The sequence below is a fragment of the Fusarium oxysporum genome, chromosome I (genome assembly GCF_013085055.1).
Source record: "Fusarium oxysporum Fo47 chromosome I, complete sequence".
NCBI classification, from domain to species: Eukaryota; Fungi; Ascomycota; class Sordariomycetes; order Hypocreales; family Nectriaceae; genus Fusarium; species Fusarium oxysporum.
In genome coordinates, this window is record NC_072840.1 from 5,617,943 (window position 1) to 5,634,585 (window position 16,643).

General features: G+C 47.8%; 3 protein-coding genes across 3 annotated transcripts; 2 read left to right on the forward strand and 1 right to left on the reverse strand.

The window, feature by feature from the left end:
- Positions 1-1,941: 1,941 nt before the first annotated feature.
- FOBCDRAFT_174988 (uncharacterized protein) lies at positions 1,942-3,339 on the forward strand (the record flags this gene model as incomplete). Its single annotated transcript, XM_031194686.3, has 2 exons — positions 1,942-2,916; positions 3,213-3,339. Exons 1-2 carry the CDS (start codon positions 2,072-2,074, stop codon positions 3,337-3,339), a joined length of 972 nt encoding a protein of 323 aa, XP_031029424.3. The 5' UTR covers positions 1,942-2,071.
- FOBCDRAFT_8823 (histone-fold-containing protein) lies at positions 3,139-4,556 on the reverse strand. Its single transcript, XM_031194687.3, has 3 exons — positions 4,350-4,556; positions 3,845-3,976; positions 3,139-3,789 (listed from the first exon to the last, which is right to left on the reverse strand). Exons 1-3 carry the CDS (start codon positions 4,458-4,460, stop codon positions 3,601-3,603), a joined length of 432 nt encoding a protein of 143 aa, XP_031029425.1. The 5' UTR covers positions 4,461-4,556; the 3' UTR covers positions 3,139-3,600.
- A 9,234-nt stretch (positions 4,557-13,790) lies between these two features.
- FOBCDRAFT_8838 (uncharacterized protein) lies at positions 13,791-16,219 on the forward strand. Its single transcript, XM_031194690.3, has 3 exons — positions 13,791-14,412; positions 14,460-15,918; positions 15,969-16,219. Exons 1-3 carry the CDS (start codon positions 14,059-14,061, stop codon positions 16,028-16,030), a joined length of 1,875 nt encoding a protein of 624 aa, XP_031029428.2. The 5' UTR covers positions 13,791-14,058; the 3' UTR covers positions 16,031-16,219.
- The last annotated feature ends 424 nt before the right edge of the window (positions 16,220-16,643 follow it).

Here is a 16,643-nt window from a genome sequence, read left to right on the forward strand (position 1 = left end):
ATCCAGGGCAGAGCCCCTTCAGTTTACGTGCCTGAACACGATTATGAGGTTGGAGTTGGTATTGTGAGTTTCGAGGTAGTCACGCAATCTGAGTGTCAATGACTTACACCGAGAAAGCATGACCAATTAGGAAATAAAGAGTTCGTGAAAGTCTATGCACTCTCAGGCTTCTACAACAAAGTCGTCAGAGTAAAGTTTGATGGCAACCTATGTACGCCATCCAGGTTCGTAATAAAAGCCATGTCTGTTGTACTAATTGCTTCTGATGGCAATAAGCTTTTTTATTGTCTTAAAAAGGCACATATGAACCGAAATCGGAATGTCGTATCATAGAAGCTTTGAAGACTTTTCTGTCACTTTGAGGAGTGACTTTATATAAAACAAGCTACATCGAGACAGAACGAACGAAGCTATGGTTAAGTGCCATAGTAGAGTAGTATGGTTCCTGTGTTACCCTCTTCTCATTCCACTTGCTTTGATTTATACAATCTTGATGCTAAAGAGCTCGGTTATACAAAAGTGAGATCGAGTCCGGAGTACGAAAGTTTGTCTTTTGAGCCAGTAGATGATGCTTATACCTATCAAAGTATCGAAGTCTATTTATACACCCCGCACATATATAAAGCCTTGAAGGTAACGTCTTGCGTTTCGAAAAGACTCACTATAACATCATTTTCCCAGAACAATCCAGAAACGTGTATTAGTAGTAAGCCAAGTTCTCAAAATGACCACGAGATGTGATCATGCCATAACACTACCCCTCCAAAATTGTACACATATATGCATGAGGCGCAACCGGAGCCGCAGGATATGATGTTGCCACTCGGCCAGAAGAGCTGCCGTACATGGAAAGAGGTTATGACCACTTGAGAACCCAAGAGAAACAAAAAGATCAAGTCATGGGCATATTAACGCCTTGATGGCGTGCTAGAGTCATGGAGGCGTCACAGGCTTGGCCACGTCAAGAAGCCAGAGCCAAGATGGTCAGTCTATCATGGCAGCATAGAAATCTCCAAAGCTTCATGGTTCTCAATGAGTAATCGGTCCATGATTATACTAAGTAAAATGGCTTGAGGTAATTCAAGCTGGTGCCGCGAGATACCCTATCACTGATAAAGCTTAGTAGATCGGTTGCTACGGACAACTCCCGAGGAGGCAATCGCTTATAATCAGTAATATGCGACTTATCCCAAGACTGTAGCGTTTGTTAGATGCACTGAAAACACTGGTAACTAACATTGCTTCAATTGTGAACCGTGTGATTGAGATAATACGGAGTATCAAGTCTCAGTGATGGATTCAAGGGGTGCAGCTCTGAGGCATTGGCTGGTTGATTAAAGCAAGACAGATGTCGTCGCATTGCTGACTATGAAAGAAACCAACCCAGAGATTGAGCCAATAGAAGTGGTTTTAATGAATTAATCGATTACCGTGTCTTATGCTTGAAGTGATGTTTTCCCTTGACCATCAGGGCAACCTTCAGACATGTCAATGAGAGCCTCGACTACAATCAATCTCGTTTCCAAATACTAGTTTGAAGTATTATATCATATCATGTAGCCCTCGAATGCTTCATATTTGAATCAAGTGTCTCTGTGTCATTGCAACAGCTCCGGAAGTCCTCTTAAGATTGACACAGGAACCAAGACACCACAAATCGAACAACACGAATAAAAGCACACTGTGGAAAATTCGTGATCTTTGATATCCTATTGTACCTGTTGTTCGGGTGTCCAAGGAATGGCTGCTGTTCACATAGGTCTCTTTCACGACCGCTCTGGTCCCATTTGCCGAACAAAGACAAAGGCAATCTTCCCCCAGGCAGCTTTGTCGAGATCTATATGTTCGGCTCCCTTTGAACTCGATTGTACGAACATCTACTGATGCCTTGGGTACTCATTGTTTGATCAGCAATCAAGCCTAATGTTCATCCCCAAACTTCATGTGAACCATAAATGCGACATGCTGCAGATAAGTTGGGTGTCATCCCAAGCATCAAGAGATCAAGAATTCTCGCTCACTACAACTCAAAAGCATAGTATCGAAGCCGTTCACAATAAACTTCGACAATATGCCTTCAAATCCGCACGTCTTGCATCCAGACATGGAAACAATAATTAACCTCTTGGATAAGCAACCCACTCGAATGTTTACCCGCAACTGTATTCCCCCCAAGGATCCCCCTCCAGGAACACCCGAACCCTGTGTATGGCGATGTCACGAATGCGGGCGGAAGTACAAGATCTCCGTCACAAGCCGCTGTATTAGGTGTCCTTCATACAACGCTAAACCCCCTTACATGTACCTCTCGGGCAATAGCCCAGACGGCGAACCTACTAGAAAGTATCGAAAGTCTCCCCTCTCAGGCAGTAGTCCAGATGACAAATCTGCTACAAAGACTAGAAAGTCTCCCACAAACCGTACATACTCAAAACGACCATCCCCGTCAGTTTATAACTACGACTACGAGTTCTGGGGTCAATACAACGACTGGAAACGCTTTGGCTCAGAGTATGAAGCTAGGCCTGAGAGATGGGAGAGCCGCATCAAACGCAATTTTGACGGCAAGGGTAGTGCACCGCGCCGAGCGGAGAGATATAAGTTTGAGGTCGAAACACGCACTTATTTCACGGAGGAAAGGCTGGAGCGCATGCTTAAAAGGAAGCATAACTGTGAACTAGACTGTGATTATCCCAGTCAGTGTCAAACAGAGCGTTATGAAGCATCTAGGAAGGGATCCCGGAAAGCCACAGGAGGCAAGGTGCACCCCCCACGGTATGGCGATGATAAGGGAAATGCAGGTAAGATGCCCCTTTGTGAGCTTTTACCAGGATTCGATCAGGAGATAACAAGTCCCGAAGACGTTGACGATGAGGATGTGATATTCGCGGCGTACAAGAGGGATGTTGATGCTTGGTATGCTTCAACTCTGGCGAGTCTAGCTAAATAGCAAGGAAAACATTGAGGGGTGATGAATAGAAGAGAAGTGATTGACGGCGAGGGCTGGTATGGGACAGATATTCAGGGAATATGAGATAATGGAAATGATAGCAAAGATCATGCAATAGGGAAATGTTTTGAGTGAGCGGATCTTACTAGATAAACATCATTTGAGCAAACATGATAACTTCATTAATCCACATTCCTAAGACAAACAACAGATCATAACAAACCACACTCGTTTTAACATTGGACTTTCGATGACTAAACAGGAACTCGTATTTCCGTGTCTACCTAATCCAGTCCATCAGCACAGCGGTTCCGTGTCGCATCTCATACCAGACCAGACACCAAGGTGAAAACACAACTGTTGTACACAGCTCGCGCAAGTCCAATTAGCACAGGGCATTTCGTCATAACGTGAACCCTCTCGTCATCGGGTATCGGCTTCTAGAGCCGACCCGAGAGCTCGTCGTGTACCCTTTGAAAGCGCAGGCGCCCTCAGCTATCCAAGCTGTGGTCGTGCGGACGTCCGCTCATATCTCGACGCGACGCCCCCATCGAATTCGAATTCAAGAATTTCTGCATTACCATCCCATATACCGGTTTACCGCAAGTCCCAAAGAATAAAAGCAAAATAGAGCCTTAAACAATACGTCTCTAGCCTTCAAGTGCCTTGGCCTTCTTCTTCTGCTCAACCTTGAGCAGCAGGGCGCGGTTGATGTGTGGCAGGACACCACCGTAGGCGATTGTCGCACGGATCAGAGTGTCGAGCTCTTCGTCACCACGAATGGCAAGCTGGAGGTGGCGGGGCGTGATACGCTTCACCTTGAGATCCTTTGCAGCGTTCTGTGATGAAATGTCAGCGTCAATATCAGGCAGCAACAATGACTCATGAACTTACGCCTGCCAACTCGAGGACTTCGGCAGTCAGGTACTCCAGAACAGCTGTAACATACACGGCAGCCTTGGCTCCCACACGCATCTTCTGCTGGGTGTTCTGCTTGAGGAAACGCTTGACACGACCGCAAGGGAACTGTGAAATACCACGTTAGTGCGAGTTTAAACGAAACCGGCAATCCTTGATAGAAATGTTTCCCGAGCCGTCTTTGTTTGCGCATTCCCTCATGTCCCGTTCCAACTCAACATGCATACAAACATCGTCGACAGCTGCCCCAGAATATCGGTGACCAGTTGCCGAACCGTCGCATCAGCTCAAACGCGCGACAAGGGCCAAATGGAGGATGCGATGTCAATTTGAAAAGATTTTCTCGTCGTGCGGAGATGCTCGACGCGTCGGGAACGGATCGTGAAACTTGAAATATGTGGGATGCGGGACATGGAATGTGCGCAAATCGGTCGATAAAGCAAGTCTATCCTCCTCTTCTACCTCTCAAGTTGAGACTCACCTGAAGACCAGCACGAGCAGAGTGACTCTGCTGCTTCTTGGTGCCCTCAGCAGCGCTCGTCTTGCCGCCGGAGCTCTTTCCGCCAGAAGACTTTCCCTTTCCACCAGGCATTGTCGATCTGATCGCGTAAAAAAAGTCGTAAGATAAAAGTATCAAAAATTTGGGGATGAATCAATACGGGTTCGAACGCGGTAGCCGATCGGTCGAAATGGCGATTGATGTTGTTGATGTGAAAAACGCGGGATCGAGAGTTCGTAGTGGCAGAAATTTAGCGGGCTGCGGTGCGGTGCTGATGTTGTTTCTTCAGGCAGGCTCTGGCGAAGGGCGAGCTTGCGTGAGATGCGGTGCGGGATTGGATGGTACGGAGGTACATGCCTCAGGTAGCTTCTGCTGCTGGAAGCTTAATTGCTCACTGCACTTGCCGATGGAGAAGCGCTTCTCATTGGCTGAGTGACCCGAGATAAACCCGGGCATCAAGCTGGGCCAGCAAAGGCTGTGTGAGAAGAGGACCTTTGTTAGGGATCACCAAAACATGGCTTTTGGTGCTGCAAAGTCCTCAAAAAGGGTAAATGTAGATAAAGAAAAGGTGACATTGTCAAGAAAGACTTCTTTCATGCTCCTAGAGGCGTTGGCGGAGGAGCTGTGTTGATACTTACCCGGCTCATCTCATCTTTGTTTGCTGTCATGCTTGGAACGGGTTGCCGCATATTCACAGCTGTGTCTCACCCGGAGATTGTTGAATGCCGTAAAGATAATAAAGCATGTACTGGTATGACTACTGGTACAGAGGCGGTATCTTGTCGGTTTCTGGCAAGTCAGGGCATCTTGTTAGACACTTGATGAAATGTCGTTGTGTATTGAACAGTTGAAACCCAGGCTCGGTTTGGAGTTGATCATGTCCCGCTGTGGCTGAAGTGTGGCTGTTCTGGGTCCCGTTAGCCGAGCATTTACCTGACTTACAACCACCGAACTGCAAATGCCATATCGTCCTTACCTGGAAATACTTTAATAATGGAAGTTGACATTATTTTTCAATAAATCTGGAAGTCGACTTAGGAGAATCACCTTACTCAGATAGGTTTATTTCATGGTGATATGGATAGAGCCCCTCCATCTCATCTGACCAGCTCTTTCGCACCTGTCAAAGGCCTCGAGTCTTTTTGTCCCTTCGGCTTCTGCAACATTTTCCTTATGCACGCAGTGATTCATGACGGAAATGATTATCCAACATAGGCAATTGAGTTTTGACCACAATATCTAATCCTTTTCTCTTATTGGCCTCGAATTGCAACAATCGCCGTCGATTCTCGTCGCTTCCCTTCTTAGTCTGCAAATACCTTAGCCTTCACCATGAACGCGCTTTCCACATTCAAGAGACGAGGGAAGGACAGCCTTCTTTCCTACGTAATATTTTCACCTTCCCCCATTATCAACAAAATACTTCATAAAATTTTCTCAACTGCGGCTTGCCAGCCTTTTCACTGCATACACTTGGACCAGACCTTTTTATAGGATGGCTCGCCCTGACGACTGATTTCGCTCGGAACTCCGCAACATGAACAAGTGGGCGGAGATCCAGGTTGTCGTGCTACTTTCTATGTTGTCCAACAGGAACAAAATGCAGCATATAGTCGCTGAAAAACTGAGATTGACCCCGAAGATGTGGTTCCATGGCACAAAGGAATACCTGGACCGCATACTTCGCCCGTTGCTTACATGGCGGGAGCTATCTTTCTTAGAACGTCTGTTTGAGTCTATTGACGAGTTTGATGAATTCCAGCAACATGGTTACGAGAATATCATTGTGGGCCAAGCAGAAAGTCAAGTAGGGGACCTGTTATGTCATTGGTTTATGTTGTCACTGACTCATCTTTAGTAATGGAAGAAACTGGCCAGCGCATGCCAAGGCGTGTACAAAGACAGAGGTCGGGAAAAGAGAACAAGCCCAGAGAATATATTGAATACCCCCGAGCCGGAACTACACTGATTGTGAATTGCGCTTCGATTACACCTCATCTATCAATCAATCATCTCAATTCAAGTTGAACTCAGGAAGTATGTCACGGTAACGACCAAGCTTGATTTTATGGGGGAAAACATCTCAACAGTACTAGGGACACGTATCTTTGCTAGAGGATATCAGCTCGAAAGTTTCATCACATATTTAGTGTAGACTGATGTGAATTTGCAAATATGTTAGCAATGTTGATAGCAAGACTTGAAGCAGAACGCTGGTTCACACGATGATTCGCAATGACCGTATAATGCAATTACTCATAGCACCTAGTGAAGCCCGAGCTGCTGCGATTGATCAATCTGTTTGAGTGAAGGTCGGGATCTTAGAAGTTCAGTCTACAGGGTGTAAATGAAGCTACCCTATGGAGGAACGAGTGTAGTGAAGGTGGGAGGGGAATATAAGGAACAGACTTAGGCACTGTCTGCATTGCGCTCTGGCGCAAAAAGGCAAACGAGGGCAATATAATGATAATCATATTGGCCTTTTTCCATGATGTCTTGAAGGCAGCACTAAACTTAGCTATCTATTTCATTATGAGGACTTCAGAGTGTCTGTAGCCAGAAAGCAAGAAATATCCCTGAGGCGGCCCAACCACCCCGGGGAAAGGATGAGCACCCGAATCTTGGATGACCTTGACAGATTGCTTGTATTCAGAAGCAGGCTTCTATTGCCTGAATTTGAAGCCTCCGATATTCGTGGTTGGACCAGTGTTAGCTGGATCCGAACATGCAGCGTCGCTTGACGAGCAAATGTTTTATTACATATTGAACTAAAGCACCAGTGGGCATTTTTGCAGTTACAGTGAAAGATCCTTTTGATATAACACAGAATTGCTCCCAAAATTTTCATCCTGTGATATGTGTCCATTCAGCCTATATACTAGGAAATGCCAACTGACGGACCTGATCTATTAAACCGTTAGTCAAGTTTTCCTTGTTGTCGAGCGGCGAAACTATATGTGCCCCCATCCAATTCACGTGCGAATAAATAACAGACCCGTCCCCCCAATTGTTCATATCTCTGTGCGATTGTCGGTTCCAATCAGACGGAACTCATCTATTGAACTAACAGGTAAGTTTCTGTTGTCATCTCAAGTGTCTTAAATTCAGTATTAGCCCTCACCAGCGCGCCGTTTACTCTTCTTCCGGATGATTAGGGTCCTCAGGGGGTCGCCTTTGTATGACTCTCAGCGAGCGAACGGTAAGACGTCCATGATTGATGAGGTTTCCTTCCTCATAGTTCGTCAAATTGTCACTCTGTCGTTCAAGGGATTTGGCCAATTGTTTCCCAGTGATCGCGAATTCAACCGTAGCTTTCAAGAGACACATGTATTGTCTTAGTTCTAATTTGTAAGACTCCCCTAACAAGTCTTGAGGATTACTTGAGAAGAGTCCTTACTTCCGACGATGACTCCATGTTGGATGTCGTGCGACTCAGAGGGTGGTATGATGAGCGCTATAAGAGAATCAATTTACCTTATTAAGGCGAAATGCAGAAGGTGAACGGAACTCAAATATTGAATGCTGGTTGTTGAAGAAGGATGACAGATGGGGGATGAAAAGAGGGAGAATAAAGGCGGAAAAGTGAAGAAAAAGAAGAATGGATATTTTCTCTATATCATCATCCTAAGTTTAGGGTTCTTTGAATATATGTGATTCACTGGAAATAGAAGATTTGATGATCAAATCATGTTAGAATGTCCATGAATGTTTCTTAATCCACTTAGCCTGGATGGTGTAGTATCTATGTTCGTCCCAGTTCCTGATGCCCGTCATGGCAGCCTCAAAGATCTCATCAGGATATGCCCATTCACTTGTAGGGATCTTATCTTTCTTGATAAGTTCGAGCTCAGTGATGAACTTGTGGATGGCAGGAGTCGTGGGAATACGAAATCTTGTTGGTCGATGGGGTTGAGGGAATGCATTGAAGAACTCGTCATACTTCCTTTTGGGTGAACACCTGGCCGCTTGGGTTCTCTATCTGCCATGGATGAGCTGGCTGCGACGTTCTCATATCGGATGTTCTTGTAGGGTCTGCTCGGCCCGGCCCCGTCTTTGGACGGGTTGGATATCGTCCAGGAGTCACTGGCGGCATTGAACTCAAGTTAGATACTCGGTGGTAGAATTAGGACTACAGGGTGAGATGTCGCCAGGTGATGATGGATAAAGAAGAATAACCTCAATCCTAGTGTCGGGGTGATATTGTGTAGAGGGAAGAAGAGAAGAGATAGGTAATTTAACTAATACATAGTTTAAGATTCTAGGAAGAGGAGAAGGAAGTCTAAAGTTACTGCACTAAATAGCTGCGGCTGTTATTAATATTATCTAACGCTGGTCCTTCAGTGACAAATTCCGCGATGCACAACGAGAGAACAAGAAGAAGCGAACGAAAGAAACTGGGAAGGCAAGGCAACAAGCACCTCGTTGTTCGTCCTAAAGCTCATTATAAGAATATAAACGTTGACGGCCTGATTAGGGGTGACAGTGAGGATGAGGGTGAGTGATTGTCAACACGAAGTCCTCAAGAAGCAAGAAAGCTTCTGACCCTAAGCTTAGGTGCCAAAAATAACTAGTCTAAAAGTCTACTAACTTATACTAAATTGATCTAAAATTTCCTAAATTTACCTAAGCGTTTTTGTCCTTTAGGATAAAGGACCCTAAGTTTTCTTGTCCCCCTGGACAGCGTCGCTTGACGAGGTCCGGGAATAGCTCCGTAGTATCAGCGAAAAGAGGCGAGTTGAGAGCTGAATGGTCAGTGGCCAGTGGTCAGTGGTGAGTAGCCGAGTCGAGCTGCATGCTGCAGCTGCAGCCGTAGCTGCGGGCAAGAGGCGAGGGCGGAGGCCTGCATATTGGATGCCGATAGAATGGTACTTTGGGAATGATTTCCACGGTACTGTAGATCTAGCGTCAGATCCTGTGTCGCGTTGGTGCCTGACCTTGCCTCATCGTTCACCATGTCCTTAGACTTGCTCTGCCTATTCGCGATGAGGCGGTGGCAAGTGTCATTGTGGCGATATCATGGAAGAAAGCCGTGAGGCTCAAGGCGAAAAGGAAAATGGGGCGTTGCAGCGGCTGACGCCGATCCCCCACTAGGCTTGAATGATGAAACATTCACTTCTGGTTGGTGACTGTAAACATGGGATCAAGACATCAATCAATCCTGAATCTGCTGGAGGTCTCGGGGCATGAGACATCACAACATCGTAACTGGGCCAACTTGCAATCTGTGGGTGTAGCCAGAGACGTCTCATGACCGTATTTACTCTTGTGCATCATGTTTGAATGAGACACGTGCTCTTACAAAGTGGTGGGCAACAAAAAGATTAGACAACCAAAATCATGACTTCAAACCAGGGTAGGCAAGAATCAAGCTTCATCTACAAAATTATTGCACATCTTATGCCACATGGATATCATATATGCTTAGATCGGTTCACAAAGGATGCCGCCGCGTGTTTACGCGGACAGACCAACAGAGAACAGACCCGGGGAGGAGATCCGTCTGCCGGAGCTTCTAGAGCATTTTCACGAGGGTTCGTTCATCTTAAAAAGAGAGAGTTCAGGGGTGTCGACTGTCGGCCGCGTGATCTATGAGCCGCCATCTCCGGGGGAATGGACAACCGAGCGACGGCGAGATGAGGCTAAGCTGGGATGCCTAGGGAAGAAAAGACCCTCTGTTTTTTGTGTAGGGGACAGCGGCGAGGCGAAATAGGATGCGCTAGTAGGCTTCCCGAATTTGACAGGCGAACAAGAGAGAAAGGAGATGAGGGGCCAAGCAATGAATACCGCCCGTAGTGACATGCTTTGTTGACCACTCAATGCTTGAAGATGAGGTAGGTCTGCGACATACACGAGCTTCATTTGAAGTGTGATCCACCCGAGTTCGATATAAACAACTGAATAGACCAATACAGAAGGCAAACTCAACTGGAAAAGGTCTGAGAACAAGCTCCTCTTGCTCTTCGTCAGAGACTCAGCCCCTCCAGCTAATCAACGCTCAATTTCCAGGGACCCGGGTCCCCTCGCTCGTCTCTCCTGTGCCGTACCAGGGCTTACGGACATGGGACACGAACGGCGACCCAAAGACTGGGGAGTCCCCTGAGATCAGGTTGGGCCCCTGATATCGGCCCAGGTGGGCGGGTTAGGATGACCCTGGCTTCGTCATGGGCATTGGGAACGAACAAAGAGGGGCAGAGTTTGGAAAAAAGAAGCACTGTAGAAGTAAAAGGGGGTTCAGGAAATATTATCACCTCTTTTCATCATGAAAGAATGGGCTTGTGTCTTGCGGGCAATGACGTGTATAATATGGAATTGTGAGGATTGGCGTCTCCCAGGTGATGCATATTTTCTTTTTCCTCCCTCTCCTCTTTTTGTTTTTGTCGAAGTTTATTCATTAGAAAGTCTTACATGCTTTTTGGTCTCCACCACTTGATTGGCTTCCCGTCCGACGGGCCGCTCGCATGTACCGCCATAGACGAGGAGAAAGAGTCCTACTAATGTGAACGTAAAAAAAAAAACAAAAAAAAAAAGCAGTTTGGCTGCAGTAGAGATAAGTCAGGTGCTGTTATGCTTACGCTCGGATAAAAGGTAAAGAATTATGGACATTTGATGGCCAAAGTGTCTGTCAATAAACAAGCGGTAGACGATAGCGCCTACTAAGAAAAAGCAGGGCAGTAGACAGGGTCAAGAAAAGAGCCGCAGCAGCATCATTGCACGTGGCTTTGACGATGAGGAAAAACTTAGAATAGAGTAGTCGAATTTCCGCATTAACATGCCATTCTAATTGAGGCATCTCAAATCTCCTTGGCAACCCCTGGAAACACGGTGCAAGTCGAGAGAGGGAGAGAGACATGCCATGTCACCTCGTCTTTGTCTCTTGTCTTGTCTGTCTCTTGTGTGATGGAGAATGACTTGACTGTGTGAGGGAGGTGATTACGCTGCATGAGCTAGGTAGCTAACGTTAGCATCATCCGGGGAGCTTCACTGAGCAAGCCGGGTGTGTCATAAAGGGGAGCTAAAGATACGATGCGAGATGGAGGATGGAGCAGAATCATTACAAGATGAGACGCCAGTTAGATACGATACCCAGCCAAGATTTTCCGCCGGTAATGACTATCGATCTGCGGGACTGTCTCTGTGAGTGTTACAATCGGATGCCTCAATGACAATCTCATCTCGACTCTTTTCTCACACCATTGCATCCCCTATTTCCCTTGGGTAATGAAAGTATTGGAACAGTGCTACCCAACAAGCTGAAAGGACCAGAGGTTGTGCTTCACGGGCTACCTTATCCGTACATTATATCCTGTTCTATGCTGAACTGTGACCCCAACTGAGTCAATTGCAGGCTCATGCATCACATCGAGTCAGGTCTTGACTGAGAGTCATTTCCTACCCAACTGGTAAAAATGCGGCACGCAGGCTTGAACTGTAACCTATACGTGCAGTAGTATACCTCTAAAGAATTAGCTGGTGTTACCTGGCGATGCACGTAATACCAGATCTGAATGCATAGCGGTATGCACAACATAAAGTCGCTCCAACATTTTTGCTAGACATAAACATCCATATCCATACGTCGTCTCTTGTCGATGTCCACAAACACAAAGCAAACTCCCATCACAATTGGGCGTGTCCAATAACAGGCGGTCCACTGAGCCTGAGCTAAGATACCGGTGCCGGGATGACGTTGCTCGCACTGTTGGAACATCTGTCACAGTTGGCCTCCAGGGATAGAGCATCTGATTTGCTTCTCTACAACCATCACGAGGTGTCATTCTGCAGCCTTTCCAGGGAAGCATCAGCATCAAACATCCAATACCGTCAGCCTCTTGTGCCCTCAGCCTTTCAAGAGGCTGACTGCCTTCTCAAATCAATGCCAACCCAGTTAAAGTGGTGGCTTGAAGAAAGCCGGCCAGCCTCCCCTCGTCCCGGGCTCATCACTGAATATTTTTTTTTCACAAAGCCCCCACCATGAGCTAAGAATTTAGAAGTGCATTTCGATCTAACTAAGAGTAAGTGTAGTAGGGGAGAAAAGAAAGGCTAATATTAGACACGGTACTGTTAAAAGTAGCAAGGCTTCATTAACGGTTAAGTTAACCGGTATTGCTAGCGAATTAGATACTAAATAAGTTCGAGTCCTTGAATGATACCCGACAATGAATGGATTGGATGGATCTTGAACAATGGAATGGTAAATCTCAAGGGCCATGCATCCATGGGGTCCCAGAACAACCCCTTGATGAGCATCTCAGGGGATGGGCATACTGGGGTTCCACAGTGGACTTCTGACAGCTGGAGAATAATTGAACTGCGCTGAAAACCCCACCAATTTGCGCCGGGCTTGGGGTGTTCTTCTCAGGTGGCTCATCACAGTGTGGACACTGTCCTAACGACGCCCCATCCCACCTCGTTCATATTGGAGGTCATGGATCCATGGATCCCCAGAAGGGCAAGAAAAAATAAGGGCCTCCACGGTGCTGCTGTGACTGCTAAAGAGTCAGGACTGAGAGGAAACCTAAAGGAACCTGAAGGGAAACTTGACGGGAAACCATTCGCCGTCCGCTGTCACCTCCCCAACCACATCCACACCTAATTAATCCCCTTCTCATCAATCCTCTCTCTTTCTTTGGTTACAACACCCCCGTCTCCCGTCTCCCGTCCGCCGTTTTCCCGTTCCAGATCATCCATCACTGAGAACGTCCCGGACATTTTGCTAACTGGGACTTGTTCCATCTTTTTTCCTCTCCTTCCCTCCCCGTCCCCTTTTCTACCTCTTCCTCTAACCTCTCTCTTAAACCTCATCATTTATCCTCCTCCTCCTTCCCCTCTCCTCCCCCGATTTTTAGTCGACCTCTTCTTCTCTTCCTTCTTCCCCCTCTCGTCTCCCTCCCTTGATTACTTAGCTACCTACTCCTCCGTCATTCGCAATTTGGTTCGTCCAAACCCAACAACCCTTACGTCGACGAAATCTCTATTCGACCTTTTTTGCACCAACGAGAAGACGAGGCCATCGCGCGAATCCAATTCCCCCTTTCGCGCGACTATTTCTTGTTCATTAGTAGTCTTTTTATTAGCTACTTTTGAGACGTCGCTGGTTTCCAGGATCATCCACCTATCACCTTGGCTCCTAGAAATATCGAACTGCGACCATTAAGTAACGCTCTTGAGGTTACTCCGCCATTTCCTGCCAAATCTTTGAATATAGGAATTTGGTTCATTCGGCCTCCTTCGTTGTGCTGGCTGTATTTGTGCACCTTTATCGCCACCCAGGATCTCGCAGTGTCTTCGTTTTAAGCTTCGCAGATTTGTTTGCCCAAGGCCTCAATCTTGTTTTAGGCATCTCGCTACACCTAACGGAACAAACTTTTGTGGTCATTGACCCTGAGGCGGAACCCCCGAACCTTGTTTCACCCGACTCTTCTTGAGCACTTTATAGACAGTTTCTTCTGCGCTTGGTACCCTCAACTTTACTTAGCTACACCGCTTTCACGACCGAGACCCACGAGCCAACGATTTGATGCCGCATTTTTAACTGCTTGTTACGCATCCCCGATACCCCCTCGCATCCGCATTCCTGACACACTGCACATTCTGTACGTGTCAGCTTAATATAAAACCTCAAGAAAAGCAGGTGAAGTCGACTGCTGGGTAAAAACAGCAGCTATTTGCCAAGCTGGATCCCGTCATCACAATGTCGCAGCAACCGCACGATATGGGTTACCTTGACTATGGTACATCAACCAATCGCTCCCCGAACTCGAGACAGAACTATGCTACAGCCGGTGGTTTCGCTGGCCTCTCGCTACCTCGCCAGTCCCAACGCCCTTTTGATGCTCCTCTAGGTTCATCTGCCCTCTACCCTGCCGACAGGATCGGAAGTGGGTACAACCACCGTGGTATGGAGAATATGGCTGGTATGCAGGGCTACATGCTGGACAATGGTCAAGCTTGGAACTACAACACAACTGGAGTCGCTACAGTTAACGGTGCCGTGAATGGCCCTGGACGACAACGAAACGTGAACCGACGAGCCGCTCTTCCTCAGGTACGTAAATGTAGAGAATTTATAGGACTATGTCTGATCAGAAATAGAACTGGACCGATCACAGCGCTCTTGGTATTCATGGCAACCATGGAGGTCTTCAGCCCTACCAAGGAGGCATGAACAACAACCCCATGTCAAATGGTGGTCTCCGTGTTGAGCACCCCGGATCTCACGGTTCCCCCACTGATCTTCGATCAAACACCTCAGACGCCGACCAGCTTATCCCTACAGCTATTGTTATTAAGAACATCCCTTTTGCCGTTCGAAAAGAGACTCTGGCTTCTATCATGCTTGAGATGCACCTCCCTCAGCCATATGCCTTCAACTACCACTTCGACAATGGCGTCTTCCGAGGTTTGGCTTTCGCGAATTTCCAGTCTGCCGAGGATACACGCATGGTCATTGAGGCGATGAACGGCATGGATGTCCATGGCCGTAAATTGCGCGTCGAGTACAAGAAGATGCTCCCTGAGGCTGAGAGGGAGAGGATTGAACGCGAGAAGCGAGAGCGACGAGGCCAACTTGAGGAGCAGCACCGTGCCCCCATGCTTCACCAGCAAAGCTCTATCCAGTCACTTGGCAGTCTTTCACAGTCTCAAGCTAGGGGACCATCGCACCTCGGCATGCTCGAGGCATCTCGTGTTCAGTCTCCCGCACTGACCATGCCAGGCGATGTTGATCTGAACGACCCCCAGACTCTCGAGTTCTACACCGAATTGGTCATGTTCCGTCGTGACGAAGCCCGAGAGGTTCTGGTCTTCCCTGCTGGTATCGCTCCCGAGCATCGACGATCCATCCACATTCTCGCACACAACATGGGCCTTGAGCATCAGTCTGTGGGCGATGGCGAATCGCGCCAGCTTACGGTGCTGAAGCGACAACAGCCGTCACCCACCGCCCACATCCACAGTCAGCCAGGCACCAACCTTGACATGCATAAGCGTGGCCTCAGCCGTGCTGCTACATTTGACTTTGCTGCTGACCGTGAGACACGAGCTGCCAGCAGCAATTATTCCCACATGATGGGTCGACAGGGTCCCACTATCGAGCTTCCTGGAAGCCCTGAAGGCAACGGCATCCCCAACAACCTCCGAGCCGCCAAGAGCTTTGCTGATCTGCGATCCTTCACCCCCAGCCCTTCGCAGGCTTCTTCCAGCTACCTCGCCCCTTCGGGAATGAACAACATGGGTGGTAGCTCGACTGCTGCTCGCTTCGGTGACTACATGGGAGGTGCCATGTCACCTTCTGGCCACCCCGGCAACTCTGGTACTCCTGGACCCAAGAATGATTCTGCTCTTCTGAGTAGCCTCAACAGCCTGAACTTGGGCTATGACTCTGGCTCCATGCAGAACCAGGCCCGAAGCACTCCTGGCGCTATTGGCAGCCAGCGCCCCGGTAACAGCTCTAAGGGAGCTCCTGAGCGACAGCCTCGCGGACCTGAGTGGGAGACCAACGCCGGATTTGCTGGGCGACGTGCTAACGGCCACGCCACGCGCGGTAGTGGTGGTAAGTCAACCGACACATGGAACAACTGAACGTTGGCTAACTCAAGATAGACTCGTCTGACAATGGGGCACGCGTCGGCTCAAGCTCGACCAACGCTTCGCGATATCACTGAACGTGATTCAACGGCCACCCCTTGAAGGGTTAGGCTTTCGACGACCTGTGTGTCAGGCGCCGACTATAACTGCGCGTATCATTACGGATTAACGACAATGACCACGACGCATTGATATTTTGCATCGCATTTGCTTTTATGACTTGTAATACCGACATACCTGGGGAAGTGATGGCAGGAATTTCACTTGTCTTGTTGAACCCCATTGCATATAGTTTACGTGGGAACGGTTTATGACTTTTGAAGATTGTGGGGGAGACGACAGTGGCCTAAAGATGTGTGCGTGTGGCCGACTTGATGACAGTTACCGATGAGAGAGAGCATGGGATAGGATATCTGGATACACAAATGTTTTCGACACAACTGGGCAACCAAAGATGTACAAGGTCACAAACTACAGAAGCACTTGGCAGCACGCATGCACGCATAACCTGGAATACCCTCAGCACGTACCCCGACAAGACCTACGACCACTATCACCACCACCACTTGACGATTATGACGCTTTTACGACGTTACGTCTAGACAGCTATACCGGCTTCTCCTCATCAGGCTGTTCAGCGTCAGCAATGGGAGGGGTTGCCTCGGCGACTTACAACCTACTACTATACCC